Genomic DNA, 27,237 nt, shown 5'->3' on the forward strand with positions numbered 1-27,237 from the left:
ACGAAATGTCTGGCAATGTTGCTTTGGGGCTACCCCGCAAGTCTGGCAACCTCCATCGACTCCGACTATTGATTGAAACAAAATTTACGCAAATACAACAATTTTTTTGTTCCAATGCAAAGTAAGCGAGAAACCTGAAAATATATTAGATAAAATGTGCTAGGACTGGATAAGTGGCAGGGCCCATTGAAAATCACCGTCTATCCGTAGTTTTGGCCAGTCGGTTTTTCTTTTTTTCCCAGTGAAATGCGGAAGAAGAGTGGAGTGAAAAGCGAAAACGCCTACTAATAAGAAAATACACTTGTACTTATCGGATGATCTTCTAGGGGCTATTGAGGAGCTATCTATCGGGATTAAAATATTTGAAATTGCATTTCAGGTAAACCATAAAAATCCATTGTGAAAATTTGAGGGGTGGTGGGAGCCAAAACGGATACTCAATAGGCAGTCGTAGTAAAGAGAGTGGACTAAAGAGAGAGAGAGAGAGTACGAGCCAGCGCACTAACGGCACCCACACAGCCACAACCTCCCTCTTGTGCGGGGGAGTCGTAATACACACGCAAGGATAAGAGAAGAGAAGAGCAGAAGCAGGAGGAGCTAGAGGAGCAGGAGGCACAGAAGCTTTCGGAAAACTAGGATAAAAATGAATCCAACGGTGGATGCGTGGGCGGTGACCCAACGGGAGCGATTGAAGTACCAGGAGCAGTTCAAGGCACTCCAACCGCAGGCCGGATTTGTGACCGGTGCCCAGGCCAAGGGATTCTTCCTCCAGTCCCAATTACCGCCACTAATCCTCGGCCAGATATGGTGAGTAGTGCCCACTAGTGCTGCTGCCCTTCTTGTCCCATGAATCACATCCGCTGTGTTCCGATAAGGGCTTATCATTCGCCACTCTGTTTATCCCACTTTTTTTCCCCCTTTTTCAGGGCCCTGGCGGATACCGATTCCGATGGCAAGATGAACATCAACGAGTTCAGCATAGCCTGCAAGCTGATCAACCTGAAGCTGCGCGGCATGGAGGTGCCCAAGGTGTTGCCGCCTAGCCTGCTGGCCTCCCTAACCGCCGATGCCGGCCAGAAAACGCCATCAATGACGCCACGTGGCTCCACCAGCTCCATGAGCCCCCTCGATCCGCTCAAGAGCATTGTACCACCGCAGTCCGCTGTCCCAGTGGTCCAACCAGCTCCCGTAGTACCCGTTCCAGCGGCTGTCATCTCACCACCTGGCGGCGCCATCGATATCACCAAAATTCCGGCCGGACCCACGCCACCATCCAGCAATCCACCAAGTCGCCATATGTCCATTTCGGAGCGAGCGCCATCCATCGATTCACTGTAAGATTCAAGGGTTTCTAGAAACTAGATCCTTCTCTCACTTATACCCTCTTCCAGGCAAGGCGAATGGGCCGTTCAGGCCGCCCAGAAGCGCAAATATACTCAGGTCTTCAACGCCAACGATCGCACCAGGTCGGGCTTCCTGACCGGAGCCCAGGCCCGCAGCGTCTTGGTCCAGAGCAAGCTGCCACAGGTGACGCTGGCCCAGATCTGGACGCTCTCCGACATCGATGGCGACGGCCGGCTAAGCTGCGACGAGTTCATCCTGGCCATGTTCCTCTGCGAGAAGGCCATGGGCGGGGAGAAGATTCCAGTCACCCTGCCACCGGACTGGGTGCCGCCCAACTTGCGGAAAATCAAGTCGCGGCCGGGCTCAGTTTCCGGAGCTGGGGTGGTGTCACGTCCGGGATCGCAGCCAGCCTCTCGGCACGCCTCCGTGTCGTCGCAGAGTGGAGTCGGAGCTGTAGATGCTGATCCGTTAGCCGGTTTGCCACAAAGTAAGTTGGAAACTGAGATATCTTTGTAAACAAAGTTTCATAATGCTTTCCGGATATACAGCTTCCTTTGAGGATAAGCGAAAGGAGAACTATGTGAAGGGGCAGGCGGAGCTGGATCGCAGGCGCAAGATCATGGAGGACCAACAGCGCAAGGAGCGGGAGGAGCGCGAGCGCAAAGAACGCGAGGAGACGGAAAAGCGCGAGAAGGCACGACTGGAGGCCGAGCGCAAGCAGCAGGAGGAACTGGAGCGCCAGCTGCAGAGGCAGCGGGAAATCGAAATGGAGAAGGAGGAGCAGCGCAAGAGGGAATTGGAAGCCAAGGAGGCGGCCAGAAAGTAGGTTAATCTTCAAGACTATGACATACTTATTATAATACCTTGATATTCGTAGGGAATTGGAAAAGCAGCGCCAACAAGAGTGGGAGCAGGCCAGGATTGCTGAAATGAACGCACAGAAGGAACGGGAACAGGAGCGTGTACTGAAGCAGAAGGCCCACAACACCCAACTGAACGTAGAGCTGAGCACCCTTAACGAAAAGGTGGGCCCTCTTCGCCATTCTTCTCTACACTTTCCGTTTAATTGATTATTTTTCAAACCAACTCTTTAGATCAAGGACTTGTCACAAAAAATATGCGATACTCGAGCTGGTGTCACCAATGTGAAGACCGTGATCGATGGAATGCGCACCCAGCGTGACACCTCCATGAGCGAGATGGCTCAGCTGAAGGCGCGCATCAAAGAGCAGAATGCCAAGCTGCTGCAGCTAACCCAGGAGCGGGCCAAGTGGGAGGCCAAGAGCAAGGCCAGTGGTGCCGCTTTAAGTGGAGAGAATGCCCAGGAGGAGCAACTGAATGCAGCCTTTGCCCACAAACAGGTGAGTTTCCCTGAAAAACAAGGAGATCCTCGTAATAACCATCCTTTCTTTCAGCTCCTGATCAAGCAGATCCAAGACAAAGTGGAAAACATTAAGAAGGAGATCGAGTCCAAGAAGGAGGACCTCACCTCGAACGATGATCAGATGGCGGAGGTGAAGAACGAGCTCTCCACGCTGCTGACCAAGTGCGAGGAACTCTACAAGGAGTACGATGTGGAGCGCACTTCAGTCCTGGAACTGAAGTACAATCGCAAGAACGAAACTAGCATGAGCTCGGCCTGGGACACGGGCAGTTCTAGTGCTTGGGGCGATACTGGCACCACCACAGCGGCCGATCCATATGCGGGACTGAGCAATGACATTGCCGCCGAAGCACCTGCCGCTGATCTCAGTGGTCCGGCGCCCGAAGGGTTCGCCAAATATCGCGCCGTATACGAGTTCAATGCCCGTAACGCCGAGGAGATCACTTTCGTGCCGGGTGACATTATTCTGGTGCCATTGGAGCAGAATGCCGAGCCGGGATGGTTGGCCGGTGAGATCAATGGCCATACTGGCTGGTTCCCCGAGTCCTATGTCGAGAAAATCGAAGATGGCGAAGCTCCTCCCGTCACATCCATCGAACCAGAGGCCGTGGCCGAGGTTGCCGCTGTGGCGGACACTTTTAACGACAATATTAACGCGGCTCCGGCTGACTCTAGCGCCGCCGGTGACGTTGAATACTATATAGCCGCATATCCTTATGAGTCCGCCGAGGAGGGCGACCTGAGCTTCGGTGCCGGCGAGATGGTCATGGTCATCAAGAAGGAGGGCGAGTGGTGGACGGGCACCATCGGCACTCGCACCGGCATGTTCCCCTCGAACTATGTCCAGAAGGCGGATGTCGGCTCTTCCAACTCAGCGGCTCCGGCGGCAACGACTGATGCTTTGGAGCAGGTGAGTGATTGTTATTTTTTAAATTTATTATTAGCAGTTTGTTTTTATAATTTACATAATTTTATTTCTTATTTATTTTTTACAAAATGCACAAAGAATTTAATAGGGCGTTGGATCTTGAATTGTTAGATTTCTTATTACTTTTCTTAGATTTTTCAATCAATTTAAGATTTAAGTACATTTGTTTTAAACGGGCTGAAAAATTTTAAAAATGAGGTAGATATGGATCACGAATCGATCTAAAAATTGTTAAATTGTGGTATTCCATTTATGAATCGGAGGCCAAGTTGGCCAAGATACATCCATTTCAGTAGGCCATTTGTGTTCTCATCCGAAAAATTGAAAAAATAATCTGAATAATAGTCTAAATAAATAATCTAATGAAGATTTTTGGAGAATCAGTCTACAAATTGTTAAGGTTTTCTGATAAAACTCTGATAAAAGAATCTGATGAAAATTGGTCAAGGTAGAGCCTTTACTGTGGGACATAAGTGTCCAAAGATATAGACTTCTTTGGATATCTTATAGTGGCTCCATAGAATTTCGTAGATTTTTGAAAGCGAAAAAGTTTCAGAAAACTTGAGAAAAGAATCTTGTGGCAAGGTTTTGAAAGAGTTAAATGGATAATCAATCTACAAACTGTTCAAGGCTGTCATATTTTCAGTCCCAGCCATTTTTATACATTTTTGAAGAGAAAAATTAACAAAAAATTCCATAAAAATTTTGTGATTGCTAGATTTTGATAGAGATTTAATCGGAATGGATCTAAAAATAGATTAAGGTATTCCGTTCAAGGATCCGATGCAAATTGGCCAAGAAAGATAGAGGACAGTGGGCCACATGTGTCCTTCCCATGCTTCCCCAATTTCTAAATGGGCTCTCAAAGAAAAAATTTACCAAAAATTGTAAAAAATATTTTGTTTGTAGGTTTGCAGATTTTCAGAGAATCAGTGTACAAATCGTTTAAGGCATTCCGCTCAAAGATGGGATTAAAATTAGTCGAGATATAGGCTTAGATTTCATAAAAAAAGTAGCAAGGTTACTCCAGTTAAGGGATCTGATTAGTTTTTACAGAAGAAGAATATAAATATTTCCTATGCTAAATTTTGCTTAAAAACTAACAGATTTTATTGCATAATCATAGTTTTGTTTAAATATTAAACTGATTTAAAATGTTCGTAGCAATAGAAGTTACACGTTACCCCGAGTTTAAAACCCAAAACCGTGTCTAACCGCTGCGCTCATGTCCATATACTAATCCAATGCTTTTCATGTGCTGTGCTTTTGCCATCGTTGTCGTTACACTTGCACAAAACCAGGAGGCGACGCTGAACGGCAACGCTGCCTACGCGGCTGTTCCCGTGGAGGAACCGCAGTTCCAGGAGCAGCAGTTCCAGGATCCGCAGCCGCTGCCCGTCCAGCAACAGCTGAGCGAACAGACACCGGCGGAGGAACCGCACGAAGACCTCGACACTGAAGTATCCCAAATAAATACACAGTCCAAGACACAAAGCAGCGAGCCGGCCGAGAGCTACAGCCGACCCATGTCACGCACCTCTTCCATGACACCCGTAAATAGTTGACACACAGTTGTCCTGTTGTCCCGCCCTCCATATCCTTTTATTATCTTACTAATCCCTTCATTTTATTCGCAACACTTTGCAGGGTATGCGGGCTAAGCGATCGGAGATCGCCCAAGTTATTGCTCCCTACGAGGCCACCAGTACCGAGCAGCTGTCCTTAACGCGCGGCCAGCTTATCATGATCCGCAAGAAGACGGACTCCGGCTGGTGGGAGGGTGAGCTGCAGGCCAAGGGCCGACGGCGTCAGATCGGCTGGTTCCCGGCCACTTATGTGAAGGTTCTTCAGGGCGGCAGGAACAGCGGACGTAATACCCCAGTATCAGGAAGTCGCATCGAGATGACTGAGCAGATCCTAGGTGGGTTTAGATCTTAACATTTTCTTAAGAAGACAGGATGATTGTATCCTTTATCCTTTTCAGACAAGGTCATTGCTCTGTATCCGTACAAAGCACAAAACGACGACGAGCTCTCTTTCGAAAAGGACGACATCATCAGCGTGCTGGGCCGGGATGAGCCGGAGTGGTGGCGCGGTGAGCTGAACGGCCTCTCCGGCCTGTTCCCCAGCAACTATGTGGGTCCCTTTGTGACGTCCGGTAAGCCAGCCACCTCCACCACTAATGGCACCACAAAGCAGTGAATCTCGCGCCAGGAGTTCCAGCTCTCACTGCTCCTCTAAGCTCTCTCTTATCCTACACATTCCATTTATATATATTATATATTTTTTATAATTATTAATTATTAATTACTATTTTTAGTTATTAATTATTAATTTTGATGTCGAATAAGCCAATGCCAATTTTGTCCTCGCCCCATATTGCTATCGAAAATGAAATCCTCCTATGTTTAGTCTCATAATTTGTTGCAATATTTCAAAGATGTGTCTATTTGTTAATTGTGATTATTTAGTATTTAGAAGTGATTTAATTTTAAGTTTATTGTTGGCTCTGTCTCGCTTTTTTTTAGCCAATCTGTAGTGTTCATTAGAGTGCATATTGTATTTTGTATATAAAGGAATTCCATTAAATGCGATTTCGATTTCAATTTAAATTATTTCAATAACAGGCAACGTATAACGAGCCATCGGCTTTGGCCTCTAAGCGGCACACCAAGGCACTCCACTCGCTTACACACAAATCCACACGATCCTTTTAGGATGAGATATATCTTAAGATCAGCAGCAACAGCATCATCATTATCAGGTCATCCATCAGTTAGACGGATAGTAGGATACTACTTCTATCGATCGTACTACGAGTCTGCCATACGAGTCTAGGAAGGAGGCAATTTTCTTCAAAGTATTTAATGAATTTATCCAGACTTAATTGCATCTCTGGAGTTCGGGGTTCGGAGTTCGCAGTTCGGAGTTCGCGTAGATAATCCATAGAATCAAAACATTGTTCAACTCATGTTCTCGTAACCAATCAAACGAAAGCTACAACCGAAATCTAGTAAGACACACATTTTAATGGATTTATATAGTAATCTGCATATGAAAATCACAACATAAATAAGTATATCAAATTGCTATTTCGTTGTATTAGATGTGTTTATCGATCAAAAGCTAAAGAAACATAACAAAAAATATTCAACAGGTTATTTCCCCCAAAAAAAAAAGAAAAAAAAATGCTACTACACATACGCATATAAATAGTATATCTATACCGATGGTTTTCTGTGTTTTCCAATAATATCCGAATTATAATTGTATATATATTTGTCGTAATACGAGAGCAGAGCGCTGACAGGATGGGATGGAATTATTGTTAACTAAATATTAAGCATGATGACCATTCTCAAATATCTAAAAATGAAAAAAAATTTAAAATTATTAAAGATATATGAAGATAATGGGATACACATACGGGCAACAGTATTGATAATATTATTAAAGATAAATATGTATGTCTTTTTTTGTATCGGGATTAATTATTTGGTGTATCTATCTAATTTAAGTGCTTATCTCAACTGCCATAATTGTATTTATTTAATTGTATTGTCTATTGTCTTTGAATGTTACAAATTGTGTTGCGCTAGTTTAAAAAGTATCTGTATCTGAGAATCTGAATCTGGGATGTGAGATGTGTAAATTGAGTATGTACAAAGGCCCACTTAGAGATGAAGAACCAACCATTCAACTCGATCGGAATGCGACGACACACACACAAATATATAGGGATATACGTTATGCTGTTTGAAATCTGTTTGAAGCTAGTTACAATTAGTCTATTTAACTCACACCCACTATATCCACGCTATCTCGTGCATACACACATATGACGATACACTCTCGAATGCCTTTCAAAATGATAACCAAGAAGAAATGATCACCTTACATGGATTTAACTTTAATCGTAACTTGTTATTGCATACCACAACTATATATGCGCCTATAGCTCTATTTAAAATTAAAATTTAAAAAACCAAAAAGCAAAAAAAATAATAAAACGTTATAGAGAAGCTGCAAGGGTCGATCGGTTGATGGTTTAATTCCAACTGAGCGACGGCTGTGCGGACTTCTAATTCTAAAAGCATTAAACATATTTATGTAGCTAATGTTGGGTTGATTATTAATTCTACATAAATGTACTAAAATATATTTAAATGAACCACGAAACCAAGCATATACATACATACTATATAGCGAAAAGTACTAAGATTTCTTTAGACGGAAATGAAAAATTTCAAAAAAAATCTGAAAATTGAAAAAATCAGATCCCCCCCCATACATATACACCCTCTTGCATACATATAATGCTCATATAAGCGTATTTGTTTAATCGTTACAAAAGTTAATTAATGTAAAAGAAAGCTTAAGAATAACTGGAGAGGAGACCCCCGTAAAAAAAAAAAAATTAAAAAAATCGAAATGCATTAGCACACACTCACCTACACAGAGACTCACTTTAAACGCGAAATGGTGACCATCGATATATATATATATTTACCTACATATATACAAAACCGAGAACCGAAAACCAAAAATCCAAAAAACCTATATAGAGAAAGTGAAACTCATCTTCAGCAGATACTTAATATGCATACGAGTATATGAAAGTAAATTCTTAAAACAAGATACCATTAAACATATTGAAATATATCAGTTTCAAACATAATTAGAAAAATGATTAAAACGAAAAAAAAGAAAACCAAAAATATTGAATTAAAATTATGAAAATAACAAATTACACGTATTGGTGCAATAAATGTATAAACGGAACTTCAAAAAACAAACCAAATGCTTTTATATTTATTTTTATTTTTTTATGGAAGTACTATAGTTGGAATCTCTATACCTCCCGCAGAATGCAGTTCAGGAAAGCTCAGCGGACTGCAGAGACTGTGGCAGCAGCTCCGGCGGACCGAGTCAGAGTCCGGTGACAAGCCGGATGACAAGCAGAAGCTCCACGGCACCATTCAGGCCGTGCACATTTCCAAGCGGAGCGATGGCCAGCTGATGGGATGCGCCTATGTCCGGTTCGAGTGCGACCAGCAGATGGCCCAGTCCATGCTCCGGGACAGCGGCAACAAGTTAGTGGGCCGAACCGTCGTCGTCGACTGGCAGATGCCCAAGAAACGTATCTCCCCCTGGCGCTGTTGGTAGTCCTCGGGGTGGCCCATAAAAAAAACCCTTTTTTGTTTAAATAACCAGTTTGATTTGATTTTCTGTCATTAGATTTATTTTTAGTAAAATTTTCCTCTTACACAATATTTAAAATCAGTTTAACAATTTACAATTTTCTTTCTTTCGATTTTCGCATCGTGCTGCTTGAATTTGGAAAGTTTACTTTATTAATTTTTATTTGCGCTATCAGTATTTAATTTATTTAATCGTATTTGAAATATGCACAACTTAAGGCCTACGGTATGAAAATTGCAAACACCTTAGTCATCAATTGAATTCCAATTTTATTTATCCTAAGCAAGTAATTTATGAGCCAGTGTCCAATATATAAACCAAGGTTATATAGAAAACAACCTGCTCATAATGTAACACAGCTCTGATTTTGGGTTTTTTTTTATTAATATATTTTTCTTTTTATTCAAAAAAAAATAAGATTTATTGAAATGACAATTTTCAAGACATCATCTTGTAGCTGTTTATTGTCTTTCCGATACAAATAATATTTGAAATGATCTGGTGTGCATATTCAGAAGGCAATTTCTTGGATAGAACATAATACTTAGGTCGTAGGTTGATGGTCAAATAAAGAGTTGGTACACTAAGCCAGTTGCTCATGAGTTACAAAATATATATGTTTTTAAATATATATAGTAGTTTACATTGATCGTAGTAGGTAGGTATGTGTGTTATATTCCACGACTCGCCGCGAATAATTTTAGGTAGGTAGGTTCCAGAGTTCCATTAACATCTGGATATTGGCTATAGTGTTTCTTCGAAAACTACATCAGCATAGTGTATTTAGTTACCTAGGCCCTGGGGTGTAATTTACACGGTTCTTTGAGCATATTATTATTTTAGCTTCATACTCCAATCCTGGCTTGCTCAATTCTGGTCATTCGCACAAAAATTTTCACAAAACTCTCGTTCTAGTCATTATCATTCCATCATTATCGTTCATAAATTTTTATAAAAATAATTTATAAATTACATAACTCTTTCCATTTACCCTTCGTCTATTAGTTACTTGATTTGTGTATATATTTTATTATTTATTTAAAGTTTAGGTCAGCGAAAGCCTTTCTCAGAAATGCCAGTAATGCCAGTGAATAAAATGAAATCTGAAATCTTGTAGTTACAGTTTGGAAAAATTCTGCTCTTTGACTCTTTGTGGCTATATTCGGAAATGAAGGACCTAACCCTTAACTAACTAAGGCTATAATTTAACTAAACTCTGCTTTTTTCGCTACTTTATCGAACTAAGTACTGCGCTTAAGTACCATAGTAGTGTGATCTCAAACTTAGTACACTTTGCCTAAAACTAAAAACAACGAAATTAATTTTAGTTAAAGGCTTAATATGAACTTTGGCTACGCGCTGTTAAGTTAATTAGTTATTAAACAATTTTCTTTCATTCTATTTTGGAACACATCATCTGTAATCACTAATTGGTTTTAAATATTATTTTTTATATATAAGTATATGGTACATAAGGATAACAATCGGGACCCTAGCACTCTAAACACAAACTGGAAGTTAAAAAAGCAACCTAAACGATCAAGAAGAAATCATTTTTTGTTTCATAATTGGTTTCTTTTTTTTATATACAATTTTCTTATTTTTTTCAACTATATTTTATCTACATTTTTTGTCCGAATTTGTTTTCTTGTTTCTCTTGATTTTAATATTAATTATAAAGCTTTTTTTTTAAACCATTTTCGGGGAAAAACTATTTAGCAGCTCCTGGCCAACTTTCGGCTTACAAACTAGTCATACAAATGGGTATCCAAACGGCGGTTAGTAGAACATCTCGTACTGGAACAGCCTCCGGCGCAATCGCTTCGTTTGGCGAGATGGTCCTGCGAGGGAATCGTCCTCCAGATCCTCCTCCACATCGCCATCCGTGCTCGAAACTCAAATGATGCTCTCGTCGTTGTTGCGGGTCAGCCGAATGCTCGTCGTGGTGGTGGTGGCATCCGATCCGGAACCAGGACTCGATCCGGGTCTCCTGGCGCCCGGAGCTGCTGGCGTGGTAAAGGTGGTCACCACAATGTTCTCGTCATCGTACAGATCGAAATCCTCGTCCTCATCATCATCGTCGTCCTCTTCGGAGTCCGTTTCGGAGTCCTCGTAGTCGAGTAGGGCTTTGGTCACCTGATTCTTACGGCCGCCCAGGCTACCAACTGCCCCGCCCACGGCCCCGGCGTTCATGCGTCGGATTTGGGCGCGGGGTGTGTTGGAGGGGCGTGGCAGGAGCGGTTCCCGCCCGCTCCGCATCATTCTCTCGCTGTTAGCCCCGCTGGCGGCGGACAGAGGTGCTCCATCCCAGTCATCCGAATCCGCCGGCTCGCAGAGGGACTTGGAGTGGCCATGCTGGTACGACGACTCCTCGGGTATTGTGTCACTGTGATGGTGGTGGTGACGGTGTTGTGTGTGTGTTCGGTGTGTGTGTGCGGTGGTGTTTGGAGGTCGAAGGTGGCGGATGACGTGAGAAAAGGCGTAGAAAGTTAATGTCAAAGTTGTGATCAATTTTGGGTCTCGATTTCAGGGTAAATGTTAGCATGAAAGTCTAATACTAATTTAAGTACTTTTTAAAATGTATTTCTATTAAAAAAAATAACTTAAATCTAATAAAAAGTAAGAGTAGTCGGATAAGCACATTTATTTCGGGAACTACAAAAAGCAAATTATAATAAACCGGAAACATGGAAGATAAAGATAAAGATATAGATAAGATATAGATAATAGATAGGTTTGTAAGCGTTTAAGGCACAGTATAACAGTATAACACTTCTAATTTACATTTAAAATACAACTACCATAAAGTACAATACAATTTCTTGAAGATTTTTGACGAGTCTGTCCGCTGTTTACTGTAATTTCGAAATTAGATTGGATCTTGGGATTAGCACAGGATGTTGGAGGTTTTAGGGGGTTAGTAGTTATATAACTGTTATACGTATAGCACTTTTAAAGGATACTTCATCTGATATACTTACACATTGTTTGTGTGTGTGTGTCTGAAGCCATTTTAGGAAACACATTTCGTTTAGATATAGTAATTTGTGCTTAGCGGAAGAGTTACATAAGCACAGGTGCTTAACTGTATAACAGTTTTGGTGTCTGTGTGCATTTGTGTGCGTGTGTGCATGTATGGGTGTGTTTGTGCATTTTAGCGGATAGTTTTAGCTTAGTGGCTTGGTTTCTGGCCCTGGCCTCGTTACGGTTACGGTTTTGTGCTAATCAGACTCAATTGAGATGCCGCTAAAAATATAATTTTCATAGAATCGTTTAACCAATTTATGTCATTAATTTTAATTTATTGTTATTAGTTGTTACTACTTGTTAAAGTTATCCTTTTTGAAATTCTCTTTTTTTTTTTATTTTCGGTTTGGAAAGATCATCACAAAAACAAAGAAACACAGCACAGCAGACATCGGTGTCGACATTGACCTCGTTTTATGTTGTTTGTTAGGAAATTGCATTGTATTGTTAGTTTTTAGTTAGTATTTTTTAGTAGGGTTAGCGGAAGTGGAAGCTACGAAGAAATGTGTCGAAACATAGGCACAAATAACACTAATTATATGGAAGTGCAAACATAAAATTCGATGTTGAAAAATAATACTTAATTGGGATAAAACTAAAGAAATTATAACTGTTATATAACGGTTATACAACTGTCATATAACTGTTATAAAACTGTTATACAATACTGTCTTTTTTTTTAAATTTTAATCTATTTAAATGCGTGCTAAAAAACCAATAAAAAATAAAACTAATAACAGCCCAGCATAATTTTAATAAAGATAGTGAATCGACTTGCCAATTAATATTTTAATTTCAAGAATATTTACAGTGAAGATTCTAGACTGATAGATACAAGTGTAAAGCTTGAATCGAATAGAATTCAGAGGAATCGATTTAAGGAAAGAACAACCAATTGCAGTTGAGATGAAGAGAGATCCTACAAGTACTGACTGTAACTCTACAATAATGATATGTTCTGGATCTGATCTGTGATCTGCACTATACAGTTAATATATGTCCTATATAGATATAGGGTGGTGGTGGTTCGTGTTTGTTAGTATCTAGAGTAAATATATGTAATTGTTTTTACAAAGTTTGTCGAAATTCGTTAATGGCCGGTTTGGGTTTCTCAAAACATTTTGATATCGATTCGGTTCGGTTCAGTTTGGTTTTGATTATTACTTTGGATAGTATGTGGCGCTATCCTCCGATCTCGGGGAGGTTGGCGTCGAGTAACTCGCACTGCCTGATGTGGTTTCTGTTGAATTGTTGGTGTGGTTCTTGGTGGTAGATGTACTTGTTGTTTTCGTTGTTCTTGAAGTAGTAGTAGTAGTAGTAGTAGGAGGAGGTGGTGGAGGAGAAGGACTTGTGATCGTGGCTGACTCTAGTAAATTAGTTGCTCCTGGACTAAATTGCAAAATTCTACTGGGCCTGCGTCCAGTTGCAATGAGTCTGTAAAATACACACACATCACAGGTAAAAAGCCACAGACAGGACTCAAGTACAAAATACCCACAGAGACATAAAATTTCTTTTTAGTGATTGTGCGCAAAAAAATTGGCAAATTTAAATTTAAGCAAAATCTATTTTGCAAACATTGCGAAGGGGGGTGCTACAAAAAAAGGCTTCAAGTGAATTTTAGCAACATTTCAAAGGCTACTGGACAGGATCTATTTTTTATTTTGAATTTTGAGGAGTCGGGTTCAGGTTGTCAGGAACTTTTTAGGACAAAAATCCAATGGGCAGGAAGTGCTGGGGCAACAAAAAATATGTCTAAATATTTATATTTATTTATTTATAAAATTTTTAAGCAAAAAGCAAAATGTTATTTTTTTTTTTTTTGTCTAATTTTTAAAAGCTAGCTACGAATAAAGTAAAATCTTTAAACAAAAACCCCAAAATAAATGGTATTAGTAAGCTTTTTATGAGTTTCAAATGGGTCTTGTTAAAAAAATCAAAAAAATGCAAAACCCATTTAAATAAAAAATGCAAAAGAAACAAAAAACAATATCGATGAACACAGACAATAATGCAACTTTTGGTGTCACGAACAGAAATGTAGAAAGGAACTTACCCGCTCAGCTCCAGCATGGAGCCTCTGCGCACATTCCGCCGATGACTAGCCGTAACCGGAAATGGACCGGAATGGCCATCCGGTCCGAGTTGATGGGCTCCGGCGCCCAGCGAACCGGATGATATCGACTGGGAGCGCTTGTCCAGCCGGGGATTTTGCATCGATGTCGACGGACCCGGTCCGCCACCCACCGCCGGCGGTTGGATGGCTTGGGAGGAAGGCACAACCATGGGATCTGCGCTGCTGGCGGCGCCATCCACGGTACCCGTACTGCCGATTCCGGTGCTGCCGGCCTTGGAGCTGGAACTCTCACGCCGGAAGAGACCTATGACGGACTTGGGCTGTTTAGGCTTGTTTATACCACCTGATTTTTAGCATATTTTTCAGATATTTTTTTTTTACAGAGTGGTGGTGGTGTGGTTCGTGTTTTGGTGTGGTTTTTTTTGGGTGGGTACGGGTGGTCGTGGGCAACAGTTACCGAAGTAGAAGAAAACAATGCGAGGAAAAGAGAGAAAGAAAAAAAGGAAGAGTTAAGGAAAATCACAACAAAATCAACAACAAATCAGTGTAAACACTCAGAAAATGGGGTGCAATTTTGGCAACGAATCGCGGTTACATTTTATGTTCTGTCACTGGTGCTTTGAATAGAAATAAGTAAACTATATACACTTATACGATACAAATGTCAGATTGTTATATTATACATAAGAGTCCTCTCACAGGACATCCGAAATGGCCAATTTTTTAAATAGTAATCAACTGATAGTAAGATTCAATGTGGTTGTGTGTTTTGTGGAGAAAACTCTCATTTCCCACGACTTCCTACAGACTTTTCGAAAACACTTTTCGATGAGTTTTTGTATCTTGTCTTGTATGTGGTCTTTAAGTACGTTACCTAGGAATGTTGCACTGGGGGAGTTGTAGGCCAAGTACTCCTTGTTCGAGGCCCAGGCGGGAAACTCGTTCTGCTGCACTGCATCCGTACACTCGTCGCCCTGGCGTTTCCACGGCAGCTGGGATTCCGTGGCAGTGGGTGTGGCCACTCGCCTTTCGCCATCAGATTCACGCGAAAGGTTGCGATCCTCCTCGGGTATCGGATGTTCAGCCACTAAATTGCAAAAATAAAATTATGAAAATATTAAAAGAATTTTTAAGAAGCTATTTTATTGAGAAATCATTCTATTGGCTGGGCTTTTTGCATGCAGCACACAGTTTTAAACTGCTATTTTCGCATTTAGCTGTTGATTGCCATGTGGGGGCCAAATCGGGGATATGGTCAACAGATTTGAAACATAAGCGCAGTTCTTGGTAGAGGAACACAGTCAAACGATAGAAGACAAACAAAGTGCGCCCAACTAAGGGGGAAATCAGGAAAAGTATAAAGAAAATAAATAAGAAAAACCTAGCAATTTCCTAAACATTTTCAAGAAGGCTAAGATTCTTTAAATATAAATAGAAAAATAATATCATCTGTTATACTATCAAAGCTTTAATTTTTTTTAAAGATAAGCGAGAATTGTGAATATTATTTAAGATAGTTTATATTTTCTGAGAAGCTCATAATGTCTATATAGAAGAATATTTATTTTTAAAAGCCTTCAAGAAAAACCTCTCCTTTTTTAAGACTTACATAAGGCTTAGACTTCTTATTTACATCCTTAAACTTTTTAATCTCTTTTAGGGACAGAAAACTCAAAAGAAAACGATTTTATAAAAATTTTGTCATGCACAAAAATGCCATGCTTTGCTCTCGGATGTTTCATCACATTTTTTGTTGGTTGTTTTTTGGTATTCATTTTCGATTAATTGTTTTGACGTGACTTTTCAAATTGGTTTTAGGTAAGTTAATGGGAGACTAAATGCAAGTAATTTCGGGCGTTGGCATTACTAACTATCAACTGCATTCGCGGGCTAGTATCATCTACGGATCAACGGAAACAATTGCCTTCTACAAGTGATTTTACTTCAACGGCGCACGAACACAATGTATTATGATTAATAATTATTAGATGGGTAGCTACATCTATTTGCAACACTTAGCATGTCTAATATTATTGTTTAAGGTTTCATTTATAATGGAGTTAACAAAATAATAGTTGTATTTATAGGCACTTAAATGTAAATTGAATAATTCAACGAAAAATACTGATTAAATCGCGTAGTGCTGAGCACAAAATACGATTAATAGAACTAGGCTTGAGGCGTTCTATAAACGATTTAATGACTGTCATTAATTTAGTTCAAAGCACACGAAATTGATGGGAATGTAGAGGTGTAGTTATGATTAAGGTTATTCACAAAGATTATACTGTTTTTAATGTTTCTCTCTCTGATGTTTCTTTTTTAAGGAATAGCTATTGCTCTTTAGATTGTAATCTTTAATCTTTAGATTCCTATTTTTTATTCTCACAAGTATAATTATGATAAACACACATTAAGAATTATGATTTAATGCTTTTCAGATGAGTGATCAGTGCATGAGATATACTTGAGAGCTAATTAGCATTCAATATTGATTGCTTTTGATGTCTTGGCTGCTTAACAACTCTATATTATTGACTGAGTGAGTGGAATGATGGGTGATCTGTTGGGTGGATGTTGGATATCTCTTTACCAATGCTCTGGTATGATCGGTCCCGCCGCCAAGGCAATATCAACTCGGCCGCCGTTGGCCCGACGGGCGGATCCGGGGAGTCTAACTCTGGCTCCGGACTGTCGTCCACCTTGGGCGCATAGTGCTGGACGACGATGCGGGCCTTGGAGGCATCAAAACCGGGAAGGTTTTGGATGTGGGCTATCAGGGAATTGTTATTGGCGCGATCCGAGTCAGCTAATTGTAATTTTTTTGTTTTTATATAGATTTGTATTTTCATATTTATTTTGTATTTATATTTTTTTTGTTTTTTTGCGCCCAGCAATATTTTATAGGTTTGTGTTTTTGTTTTTTTGGTGGAAATAATTGGGAAGGCATAAAACAAGAAAAAAAATATATAGAAAGTTCGTTGTTATAGCGTTTATTGAAATCTCCTTAAAAGGTAGGATAAAAATAAAGATTTAAGAACATAAAATTAAATAGAGTGGTTAAGAAACCGAAAAGGACTAGCAAGAAAGCTTTGATTTTTAAAGAAAATAAAATATAGTTTTAAGACATTGGCATTATTTATTAATATGTATAGTTACCTACTAAGAAACCTTGTTCAGTCATTCAACTGGGCTACTTAACTAATCGACTTATGTACAGAGTTACTTGTAAAACCTTTTGAAGATACCTTTTTTTTTATTTATTTTTCGGCAAAAACAAAAAGAGTTTAATTAAATGATGGCATTTTTGTGGCATTTCGAATAAAACAAACAAGTCGAACAAGATTTTGGTGGGTGGAGGTGGGTGGCAGCAACCAGGATATGCAAAATATCAGATATCGCCATATGACTACTGATTTCAAAACTGGCAGTAGCTCAGTGGCAACTGGCCAACGAGAAATAAGGAAAAGTGTCGATATATGTGGAGAAGTGACCGGATAACCATCTATGGGTTGCCTGGGTATATAAACGGCAGACCCTCTTAACTCAAGTGTTAGTAATCAAATAATAAGTTTTGTTAACAAATACAAAGATAGTCGATGGGCTAGAGAGAGTAAAGGACACTTACGTGATGATTTGGCGGTGAAGGTCAGGCCGTCATCCCAATCGTCGCTGGGGCCAACAACATTGATCTCGTTGGGGTTCTGTTGGCACTCCTCGGCTGTTTCGTTAAGCACATTGTTAATATAGTCTTTGAATGTTATATTAATGGAGATTTTTTTAACAAATGATGTGGCACAGGCAGAGGGCAGAGTGAGTGTTTTGGTTTAGTGCACAAATTTTGATTCAGTTTTGGCCAAATGTTTAAGGATTTGTGTGAATGTTTTGCGTGTGGCATCAGTTAGGGGGAAGAGCGATGCGGGGAAGAAAGAGAAGGTTTTTGTAGAAAAAAAATTAGTTACCAATTGGGAAAAAATACTATTTCAATTGTTGGCGGATGATTCAGAAGAGAGTCTAAGACTCCCTTCCTCAAGCATATAAATTTTGAAAATAATATGAAATTTTGATTTTAGTAGGGTGCTATGGTTTCTATGAAAACTGAACATAAAAGGTTCTGTATGTGGGGTTAGTTTGACGCATGAGACTAGATTTTAAACTTAAAATATACTACACGCTTCACTACAAACTTAGAATTTTAAAAATTAACATTTTCGAAATGTTTCAAACACTTTCTGATCTTTGTACAAACAGGAAAAACTTAAAAACATTTAATTATTAAAGAGAAAAGTCTACAATTTGTTTTTCTCGTCTGAAACAAAAGGCTGATTCGATTAAAGTTTTTGCTGATTTTAGCGTCATTTACCTATTTCTAATCTACGATATTTTTTAAGTGAATTGTGAGTATGTCTTTTTCTGTAAGATTTTTTTCTTGAATGGTTTGAACTCGAATTCGTACCATTGGTGAGCTGCTTGGTGGTGCCGTTCTGTTGAAAATCATGGAAAGAGACATGATTTTGTTTGACATTCTCCTTGGGCTCCTAAGAGATAAAATTAAATAAATTATATATTATATATTAAATATATTAAATATTTATACAAAAATTACCTTATTGCTGGCACCACGTTTGCTGCGCTTGTGATGTTTCCGATCATTGAACATTCGCCGGAAGTTCATTTGCATCTTATAATTGACCTGAAAGAGAGATTAGTTTTTAATTATTTTAAATCATTTTTTAAGGATTGAAATATCATGTTGGTGACTCTTATTTTTTTTTTTTTAGAGATTTGCCTCTGAGATGTACTCACCTGGGTGGACAAATCTCTGTCATCTACTGCGTGTCGGCTATAACTAAGACGACGGTGCTGTAAAACATTGGATGAAGGCAAATTAAATTTCAAAATCATAAGGAACCAGCACAGTGATGTAAGTAGATAAATGTAGCTTAGGAGATACTTTAATTGCATTATAGGACAGTTACAAATAAGTAGTAGATTATATATAAAAAGTACGATTAATTTGCTGTTAACTAGCAAAAAACATGAACGGATTAAGTGTCAACTGGCTTTCCATAAACATTTGTACATCTTATAGATAGAGATTAGCATTATCAAGTGCTGATCCTGAGCAGAAGTTCTATCCCCTTGTCGAATATCATATATCATAGGATTTTTTACGACAAAATGTGAACACAACAGATATTGTTAAATAAACAATTGTATTCGTGTTCTATTGTAAAAATATAATAACAAATTAAAGTGCTAAAAAATATATAATTTGTTTAAATTGTAAGTGTGAACATTAATTTTTTAATTACGATACACATTTACATTATGCATAGTCATAAAATAAGATTTAAGATGCTTTGTTTAATATATTTAAAAGTTACTTCTACATTTTATAAAAAATGTGTTTAAAGTTTAAACATTTTTAAACACAGCCCACCCCTTTAAAAAAAAATATATTTATATTCATTAAAGGATATCTTTGGGATTTAGAGAATATTTTAATTGCAAGGCAACAGGAAGTTGGTACATTTATTGATTAATATTTCTTGCATTTACTTTCAAAAGAGTTAAACATTATATTTAAGCTTTAGTTTTTAGAAAAATTCATTCGCATTAAATAATAAATTTAGTTTAGCATTGAGATTAGGTTTGGAAATTATTGAAATTGAAACACCAATTAGAGAACATTTAGAAAATGTAACTAAAAGATTTTGCAGTCAAAGAGTACAGACACAACGTGTAACATTTAACAAAGTTTTCATTAGTTAATTCGAAAGGAGTTTATCAAAATTAACAAAGAAATTAAACAGAAAAACGAGTATACCAATTTATTCGTACCATTTGTATTGAAGCCTTTTTTACGCGATTTTTTTGTTTTTGTTTTTTAAAGATTGAATTTTTGTTTATTTTTTTTTTAAATTGTTAAATACACAAAAATTTAAAGCGTTTTTTTTTTTGGATTTAATAAGACACGTTGTCGAGAAGTCGATGTTGAGTTTTGAAACAACGGGAAAGAAATTAAATAAACGATTAATCACAAATATAGCTAGATGGAATAATATCATCTATTGGATATGTATAGTCAGCGGATATGCCATCGATAGATATAGAAGCTTATATAGTGTGAGAAACGTAAATGCCCAAAATTGCAAAACGGAAAAGAACGTGAAGATACAGTTGAACTTGGCATTAAGACTCTTGAGTGAGTTTAGAGCAAAGAAGTGGTGATATTGAAATAATTCAAATAGTCAAAACTTTTGGGCTGTGAATTAGTCTTGAGGGGTACGCTATAGAATATCCAACCATAAGTTGATTATTACAAAGAAAGTGAATAATACAAAATAAATAAATCTTTTACATACCCTTCTATAAGGCTTTAGTTCTTCGGCCAAGAGATGATGGATCTTGGCATCAGTCAGATCCTTTTTGGATGGATTATAATCAAGCTCGGCCATATCCAGATTGCGGGAACAAGTATTGTCAAGATTTGTCAAGCTGGGACTATAGGATGTATAAGATTTTAGTATTATTTTATTTAATTTTTAGTAAAAGAAATACTCTATATAGAAGTTAAAATCAAAGAGGTGGTTAAACGAATTTCAGATATAGAAGATACAAGGCAAAGATCTATTTACCAGAGGTGTCATAACAATCATAAACAAGGCTATACTTTGGATTAAATTTATATTTTACATCAAGATAATAATTTACAAATAATTAAAAAAAAACAGCCTCTAGATTTTTGTGACACCACTGGATTAGTTTGTATTGTTATTGGCCAATTGTGTTAAGTTATTCAACTAATAATTGTGCAGTTCATGCTACATTTTCTGGTAAAGAAACTACATCAAATTTGGAATATAGTCGTACTCGTACTCATGCAATATACGATATTATTTTGAGTTAGGTGTGAGTACACAGGCAAGATACATCGTTAATCGTGATTCGGATCAATCCAAAATTCGTTTACCAGGTGGTGTATATGGTTGGCGGTGCCCACCTGCCGCCAATATAGTTATTGGTATAATTCCGGAACAGGGCGCTCATCGACTCGGTGCCCGTCATCTGGCCAATGGTCGATGGATTTCGTCTCATCACCTCCATGGCATCGCGCATTGTCAGTTTGGAGTACGTCTCGATGATCTTCGGCTCAGCGCCCTAATTACAAATTAAATGCAACGAAAAAAAATTAAATAAATCGTTTTAGGAAAATATAAATTAAACATGGCTATGACTCTCTTCGGTAAGATTTTTTGAGGACTTTCGTTTGGTTGGAGAACTGCGAAACTGTATTCGGGGCTTTTGATCTGAATCCAAAATAATTTTTCTTCTATTCTGATTCAATTCCCGCTCATAGTTCTGCATGGGTATGTGGTCCAATAAATGGAGTTCGTTCACTTCCTGAGTGGCAGGCGAGGTTTAGTTAAGTGAATCCATATGGAAGAACCCCCCTTTCTACCCCTTTTAATTTAAGAAAATTATATGAAATATACCTTTAGATCTCTGATCAGCAGAGGGCGAATGAAGCGATTGTCGAAACGCTTGAATTTATCACGCACATTGTAGTTGCCTGTCTTGCCCACAATATCTTCAATGCCGGCCATCAAGTGATCCATGAACTATACAGATATTAAAATTAATTACATAAAGATTTAAAGAAATGAAAAATATAACTCACTCTTTCGTGAATACGCTCGTTCATGGTGGGCTTGCGTTTATTGGCTCGCTTCACATTCAGGATCTTCACCAGCGGCTTGATGGTGATGCCTTGCAGGAAGACAGTAAAGTAGATCACAGCTATTGTGGTGGTAACAAACATGTTCTTCTGCTTGACCACATTCTCATCCACCAACAGGACCAAGGCGAAGGCAACAGCACCACGCAATCCACCATAGGACATCACAAACTGATCCACTCGCGACAACTTGTGCAAGCGGAAGCGATTGGCAATGGCCGACAGTAGAATTACTCCTAAAAGTTCAGGAATTATTATTTAATATTTATATTACTATTTATGTTTAATAGAACTTACCTATCACACGAAACACTGAACAGAAGGCGATGGTCAGCACCACAAACCACGTATTCCATACGTGCATATTGTTCACCGTGGCCACGCCTAGGAACATAAAGATAATGGTCTCCGCCGAACTGGACAGCATTTTCAAGGCATATTTAACAGTCGTGTGGGACTTTTGGGATATATTCGATTCCACATAGTTTTTCATTGTGATGCCACAGAATGTGATGCTGTTAGAGGAGGTTTTTTAAGCAAGAATATTTAAATTTCTATCAAAAATTTAGACTTACGCCAAGATACCGCTCATGTGAAAGATTTCCGCATTGAGGTAGGCCAGATAGGCCATTACAAAAATGAAAATAGGTTCTATGACACGAACATGATCCGTAAACCGAGTGACTAGACCAGTGAGGAAACCCCAGATGATGCCTTGAAGATATATAACTTAGTATTTGTAATAATATGTGTAAGAAGATAAAAAGTATTTAATCACCTATGGCAGTGCCTCCTAGGGCAACCACAAAGAAGGAACCCACTCCACTGGCTATGTCCTGGGCAATTATCTTGTCTAGGCCAATCTCGTTGTAGGACTCCATCATGTGGTACATGACAACCTGGAGGGAAGAGATGGGCCAGGTTAATTTGTGACTTAATTTCAGCAATATCCGAGAACACCTTTTGGGGTATCAACTTACAGTAACGGCATCGTTTAGCAAGGACTCGCCAAAAACAACAATGTACAGGATCTCGTTGACATGAATCTCCTCGAACACGGCCAGCACAGCCACCGGATCTACGGCGGATATAAGGGAGGCGAACAGAAAGACGTCCATCAGGCCCGGAGTCTCGCCCTCCCCGTAAATGCCAAACAGGCCGCAGGCGTAGAGGGAACCCCCTTTTTTTTTTGAAAAAGAGAAAAAAATAGAAAAAGAATGAAAATCAGTGGATGCAGCTGGTATATCGTTAGTCGAGTGCATGTAATTTATTTTCCAACCCATCAATTTCCCGGAGCACTTCCCAAGACTTAATTAGATACAAGCTACATGGCCAATCAATTGCAGGCAGTGCTCGGCATTGACATTGCAGTTTGTTTTATTTTTGTTTATTGTTTTTCGAAAACAAAAAAAATGTATCTTGAAGTCACTTAAGTCAATTGATAAGCGTGCTCTCTTCCAAGAATAATTGAATTTGTTACGACGCAAATCGAGTGTTTTGCTCAAAATATTTCCTCCACAGAGCCAAGGCAGTAAATGCCAGGAAAGGCTTTTCAAATATTCCCATTTTCTATGTATAAGTGTGTATAAATAAATTGGCTATTACTTGAGGAAAATTACATAAAGAATTCATAAGTGAAAATTAAATACAAAACTTGTCGCTTTGAAGAAGTAAACCCCTTTTGTATAAAATATTAGTAAAGGAAAAGGAATTTCCGCTTGTTTTTTTAATGAATCACTAGAGATAAGTTAACAGCTTTGTCCGCTAGTCGTGATATCTAATACAATTTGTTCAGCATAAGTAATTGCCAAGTTCTTAATGGCCGAGAGGGGGAAATGGCTAGCTACTGGAGCAACTCGAGCGTGTATCCCCTTCGCGGTCATTCATCTAACTGGCGTTTGTCGGCCACCGCCCTCCGTCTGTCAGCTTTTATCCCCTTTTGTTTGCCATTGGAGCACATCATCAACATCGGGGGCAGCAGAGTCCACATCAATCGCATGCTTTGTTACATTTTGTGTAAATCCCATCTAAATCCCCATTCGCGTGCCCCTAAAATTCTATAGTTGGGGACCATAACTAAGCGTCACACTTTGTTGTTACTGGCTTTGTTTCGGATGATTCAGCTTCAGTTTATTCATCTGCCTCAGGTGTCTAATTGCTGGCACTTATTGCCACCTTTTGTTGGCGACCTGCCTGTTGACAAAGCCTATTTAACGAGTTAGTGCCACCACAAAGAAGACTACTTATTTGACAAGCCACTCGCCATTTAAAGAAGCTGTCTAAAAAACATTTCAATATTTACTTGTGAAGTGGGGATTAGTGTTTTGGGCCAACTAGTTATCGTCTTGGACCTCTTTTAATCAAGGAAACTGTAATGCAATAGACCCTTTCCTCTCATACAACCATAAGTATTGATCCCACACTATAGGAAACTTCAAAGGACATGGATGGATGGATGGGATTACATAAAATGTGAATGGCCCAAGGCCCGGACCCGGCCACCTTTGTTTATTAAGCCATCAACTAAACGACAAGTCTAAACGGACAGGACATTTTCCGCCAAAGGCTATCCAGTAATGGGATATCCATCTCGGATTTCCTTCAACTCACCAATGGTGGCAATATTGAAGATGGTTCCGACCACCGCCATCAGCAGAATGGTGCCCAGGTTGTCGAAGAACAATCGATTGGGCATAAAGTAACCGGCGTCCAGGATAATCGGCGGCAGCATATAGAAGAAGAATGTGTTCGGTGTTAGGGGGGATACGGCGACATCGGTGCAGAAATATAAAACTACACCAATGACCACACCCACGACAATCAGCAGGCACGACTCCGGAAATATTAGATGCAATTTGGGCGTCATATGGAATCCTGAAATAAACAGTTTATATATACATATGTAGTAAGTGGCAGGTTTTAAAAATTATTACAAGATAAACAGCAAATTCTGAAACGCAATTGATGATACATAGTATGTGAAAATGTCTAGAGTGGGTGTGGATGGTCTGGTCTGGTGTTTCGAAATATTTTCATTAATTACGAAACGGCAACGCAAGCAGCCGCTATAAAAGCGAAAATATTTCCATTTGATGGAAATGATGGCGAATTTGCATGCAATTTCCAAAGGGGGGCTACTACCCAGTGGGTCCTGGCACCCTTTTGTCCTTTATCCTTTCCCCATTTTTGTTGTTTGAGCTACTTTTTCCCCTTTGCTCCCAATATCTAACATTTTTCGCTGTTTTTTTGGGTTCAAGGACACCCAGCCCCAAGGATAATTATGCTTCGTAAACAAAGCAAAAGTTGTGGAGGGAAAATATTCAACAAAATATTTAGGACTTTATTTGCATTTTTCGATAAGGAATTTAATAAGCCATTTAAGGGTTGGGGTTCAGGAATTCAATTAAAATATGTCCTTATAATTGAGATTGGAGTTTGTTACATAATTGTCCTTCCTAACCCTCTTATCAGTTAGTCAACACTCTAGTCTAGTCTCGACCTTTCCAATTTTGCAATTATTTAAGCTATTTTTAGGCCCTCTGGCTGCCCTGGCCAGTTATTCAATTGCAGGCCCGATTCCGTGTGGCCGCCCACTTGAAAATTGAAATTGAAATGAAAATAGAGCTGGCCCTCCAAAAATTCTAGATGTCCTTGTGTGGGACCGAAATGGATTTTCTCTCGCCTTCAGCCAAGGTTATGGGCAGGGCCGGCGATACCTCTGAGCCTGGCAGTTCCGACATTGAAGGCCTTAAACCCCAAAAAAAAATACGAAACATAAATCCAATGGTAAATCGAGAATCAAAGTAAATGATTCATGAACGAGGACTGCCAGGCAGCCAGGCAGCCAGCCCAATTGTTGCTCAGGGGCAGGGTCAAGGCAAATGTCCTGCGGCTTGTTGCTCACATTTTGGCGTGGGATTATGCAATGTCCTTCAGCCAGGACTGACACCCACACTAAGGCGCACACGTCGCCGACTTGACGTAAATCTGCACGATGGCGTCGCAGTCGTAGGAATTACATAAACCATATTGATTTTGCCTGGCAACAGCACAGACACCCACTGCCAGGACACGACCAGTGGAAAAGGATGGAAACAGAAACCAGAACCCCTGAAAAGGACCTCAATTCTATAACCCACAACTTGATTGTCTGCTGATTAAGCATAAGCTTATTATACTTTGAATAAATCCCCTAATTATGCTGCAATTTAAGAAAAGTTGAATGGCTTGAATGAACTTACCAATCTTGGCTATACTGGCCGACAGGATCCAGATTCCGATGATGAACGGCGTCTTAACACGGCCAAAATCCACGCTGGAGAGCGGATACCTTTCCATTTTGTGGCCACCCTCCTCCTCGTCTGTGGGATTCTGTTCATTGGACTTGAGCGGCTCGGCACGTGGCAGTCTGTGGGATGGGTGTTCCGTGGGCTCATCACCATCCTTGGCAACGTCGGCAGTCGGCGGTGGCTGGGCCAGCTGTGTTGGCAAGGGAGGAAGGCAGGAAGAGCAATATAATTCAGGGCATTAGCGGTTTATAATTGGCAAACATCACGGCAAAGAATTGATAAATGCGCTGTGCTCCCAGTACATTTCCAATACCCGCCAATGCAAACATCAAATATTGACAGAAGCGTATAAACTGAGGAAAATACAAACCAGAGACCTGGTCTGGTGTACTGGTGTGCTGGTGGGTTAGTGGGCTGGGCTATCAGGGTTAAGTTCCTCATTTGGAAACACGCCATCCAAAATTACAATCATTTTCATTAATGACGCATTCTAACACGAAGAACATATAGTGTTTTCGATTTTTTGTTTTTTTTTTTTTTTGTTAGAGTCTGTAAATGGGCCCAATGTCTATACATAAATTGTGGCTCCAGTCACAATTGAAAAGTTGATCTAGGTCAGTGAGTTAACAGATTGGCAGCTTGGCGGCTAGGCGGCTATGCCGGCGATTCAATGAATGAATATTAAATGGCGTTTTGGGGTTAATCAGTCACCCAGGCCAGTGAAAGTTGTTTGCCGGCCGGGGAGTTAAGTTTATTAAATTGAAAAGTGACGTCAAACCTTTTCCAATTAACAGGGGCTTCCCCCCACTCCACCCACACAGTACAGTCGTCTATTTTTGAGGCTATTCCCAACTCAACCCCAAAGATGCAAGAATAAATCAATCAAGATGGACTATTAATTAGAAACTTTTAGCCACGGGTTCGAAGCCACCATACACACATTTCATCAAAAAGTTGTCAGTTGGTGATACCACATTTCTACCGATAATAAATTATGGAAAAAAACATGCGAACGTCATATAACAAAAGGCAATAAAAATCGTATTTTCCAGGAAGAAGTTTTAGTGTTATTTTTACATTTTTTGACAAGACAATAAATTAAAAATAAAGAAATCACATGCTAAGACCCAGAAATAGTTTTTTATTGTAAGGCGATAAGTTATCTCTAAATTGTCAAATGTCAATGTTATTTCTAAAGATAATGGTCAGTAGTATTCGATTTTTTTATAATATTTACATTGTAGA

At 39.4% G+C, this 27,237-nt stretch overlaps 2 protein-coding genes across 37 annotated transcripts in view; one reads left to right on the forward strand and one right to left on the reverse strand.

Moving 5' to 3' along the window:
• Positions 1 to 10,295, forward strand: LOC6506776 (intersectin-1). 3 transcript variants are annotated; one of them, XM_032455354.2, is made up of 12 exons: positions 1 to 121; positions 380 to 807; positions 927 to 1,334; positions 1,392 to 1,831; positions 1,893 to 2,166; positions 2,222 to 2,369; positions 2,439 to 2,705; positions 2,760 to 3,638; positions 4,958 to 5,209; positions 5,304 to 5,577; positions 5,641 to 5,814; positions 8,524 to 10,295. In XM_032455354.2, the coding sequence occupies exons 2-12, from the start codon at positions 644 to 646 to the stop codon at positions 8,820 to 8,822; spliced, it is 3,579 nt and encodes a 1,192-aa protein (XP_032311245.1). In that variant the 5' UTR covers positions 1 to 121; positions 380 to 643; the 3' UTR covers positions 8,823 to 10,295. The 3 variants fall into 3 exon arrangements, with proteins under 3 accessions (XP_032311245.1, XP_014760576.1, XP_014760575.1); XM_014905089.3 differs by lacking the exon at positions 8,524 to 10,295 and adding an exon at positions 6,284 to 8,098 and having other exon boundaries at positions 2 to 121; XM_014905090.3 differs by lacking the exon at positions 4,958 to 5,209.
• LOC6503774 (sodium/hydrogen exchanger 3) overlaps positions 9,305 to 27,237 on the reverse strand; it is a 27,138-nt gene continuing 9,205 nt past the window's right edge. For 3 of the 34 annotated variants that reach the window (XM_044716538.1, XM_044716536.1, XM_044716537.1), the window contains exons 3-22: positions 25,945 to 26,182; positions 24,314 to 24,577; positions 22,684 to 22,883; positions 22,482 to 22,602; positions 22,279 to 22,417; positions 22,001 to 22,218; positions 21,647 to 21,939; positions 21,462 to 21,587; positions 20,939 to 21,126; positions 20,331 to 20,469; positions 19,807 to 19,821; positions 18,769 to 18,825; positions 18,569 to 18,655; positions 18,326 to 18,500; positions 17,591 to 17,713; positions 16,556 to 16,771; positions 14,837 to 15,049; positions 13,942 to 14,305; positions 13,050 to 13,319; positions 9,305 to 11,244 (exon numbers count right to left, since the gene is read on the reverse strand). In XM_044716538.1, coding sequence (XP_044572473.1) covers positions 10,755 to 11,244; positions 13,050 to 13,319; positions 13,942 to 14,305; positions 14,837 to 15,049; positions 16,556 to 16,771; positions 17,591 to 17,713; positions 18,326 to 18,500; positions 18,569 to 18,655; positions 18,769 to 18,825; positions 19,807 to 19,821; positions 20,331 to 20,469; positions 20,939 to 21,126; positions 21,462 to 21,587; positions 21,647 to 21,939; positions 22,001 to 22,218; positions 22,279 to 22,417; positions 22,482 to 22,602; positions 22,684 to 22,883; positions 24,314 to 24,577; positions 25,945 to 26,182 — 3,936 coding nt within the window. In that variant the 3' untranslated portion in view covers positions 9,305 to 10,754. Of the gene's footprint in view, positions 11,245 to 11,487; positions 13,320 to 13,941; positions 14,306 to 14,836; positions 15,050 to 16,555; positions 16,772 to 17,590; positions 17,714 to 18,325; positions 18,501 to 18,568; positions 18,656 to 18,768; positions 18,826 to 19,806; positions 19,822 to 20,330; positions 20,470 to 20,938; positions 21,127 to 21,171; positions 21,370 to 21,461; positions 21,588 to 21,646; positions 21,940 to 22,000; positions 22,219 to 22,278; positions 22,418 to 22,481; positions 22,603 to 22,683; positions 22,884 to 24,313; positions 24,578 to 25,944; positions 26,183 to 27,237 lie in introns of those variants that run through there. The other 31 variants (XM_044716540.1, XM_032455336.2, XM_032455334.2 and 28 more) reach the window with 31 other exon arrangements.

The sequence above is a fragment of the Drosophila ananassae genome, chromosome 3R, assembly GCF_017639315.1.
Source record: "Drosophila ananassae strain 14024-0371.13 chromosome 3R, ASM1763931v2, whole genome shotgun sequence".
Lineage (NCBI taxonomy): Eukaryota > Metazoa > Arthropoda > Insecta > Diptera > Drosophilidae > Drosophila > Drosophila ananassae.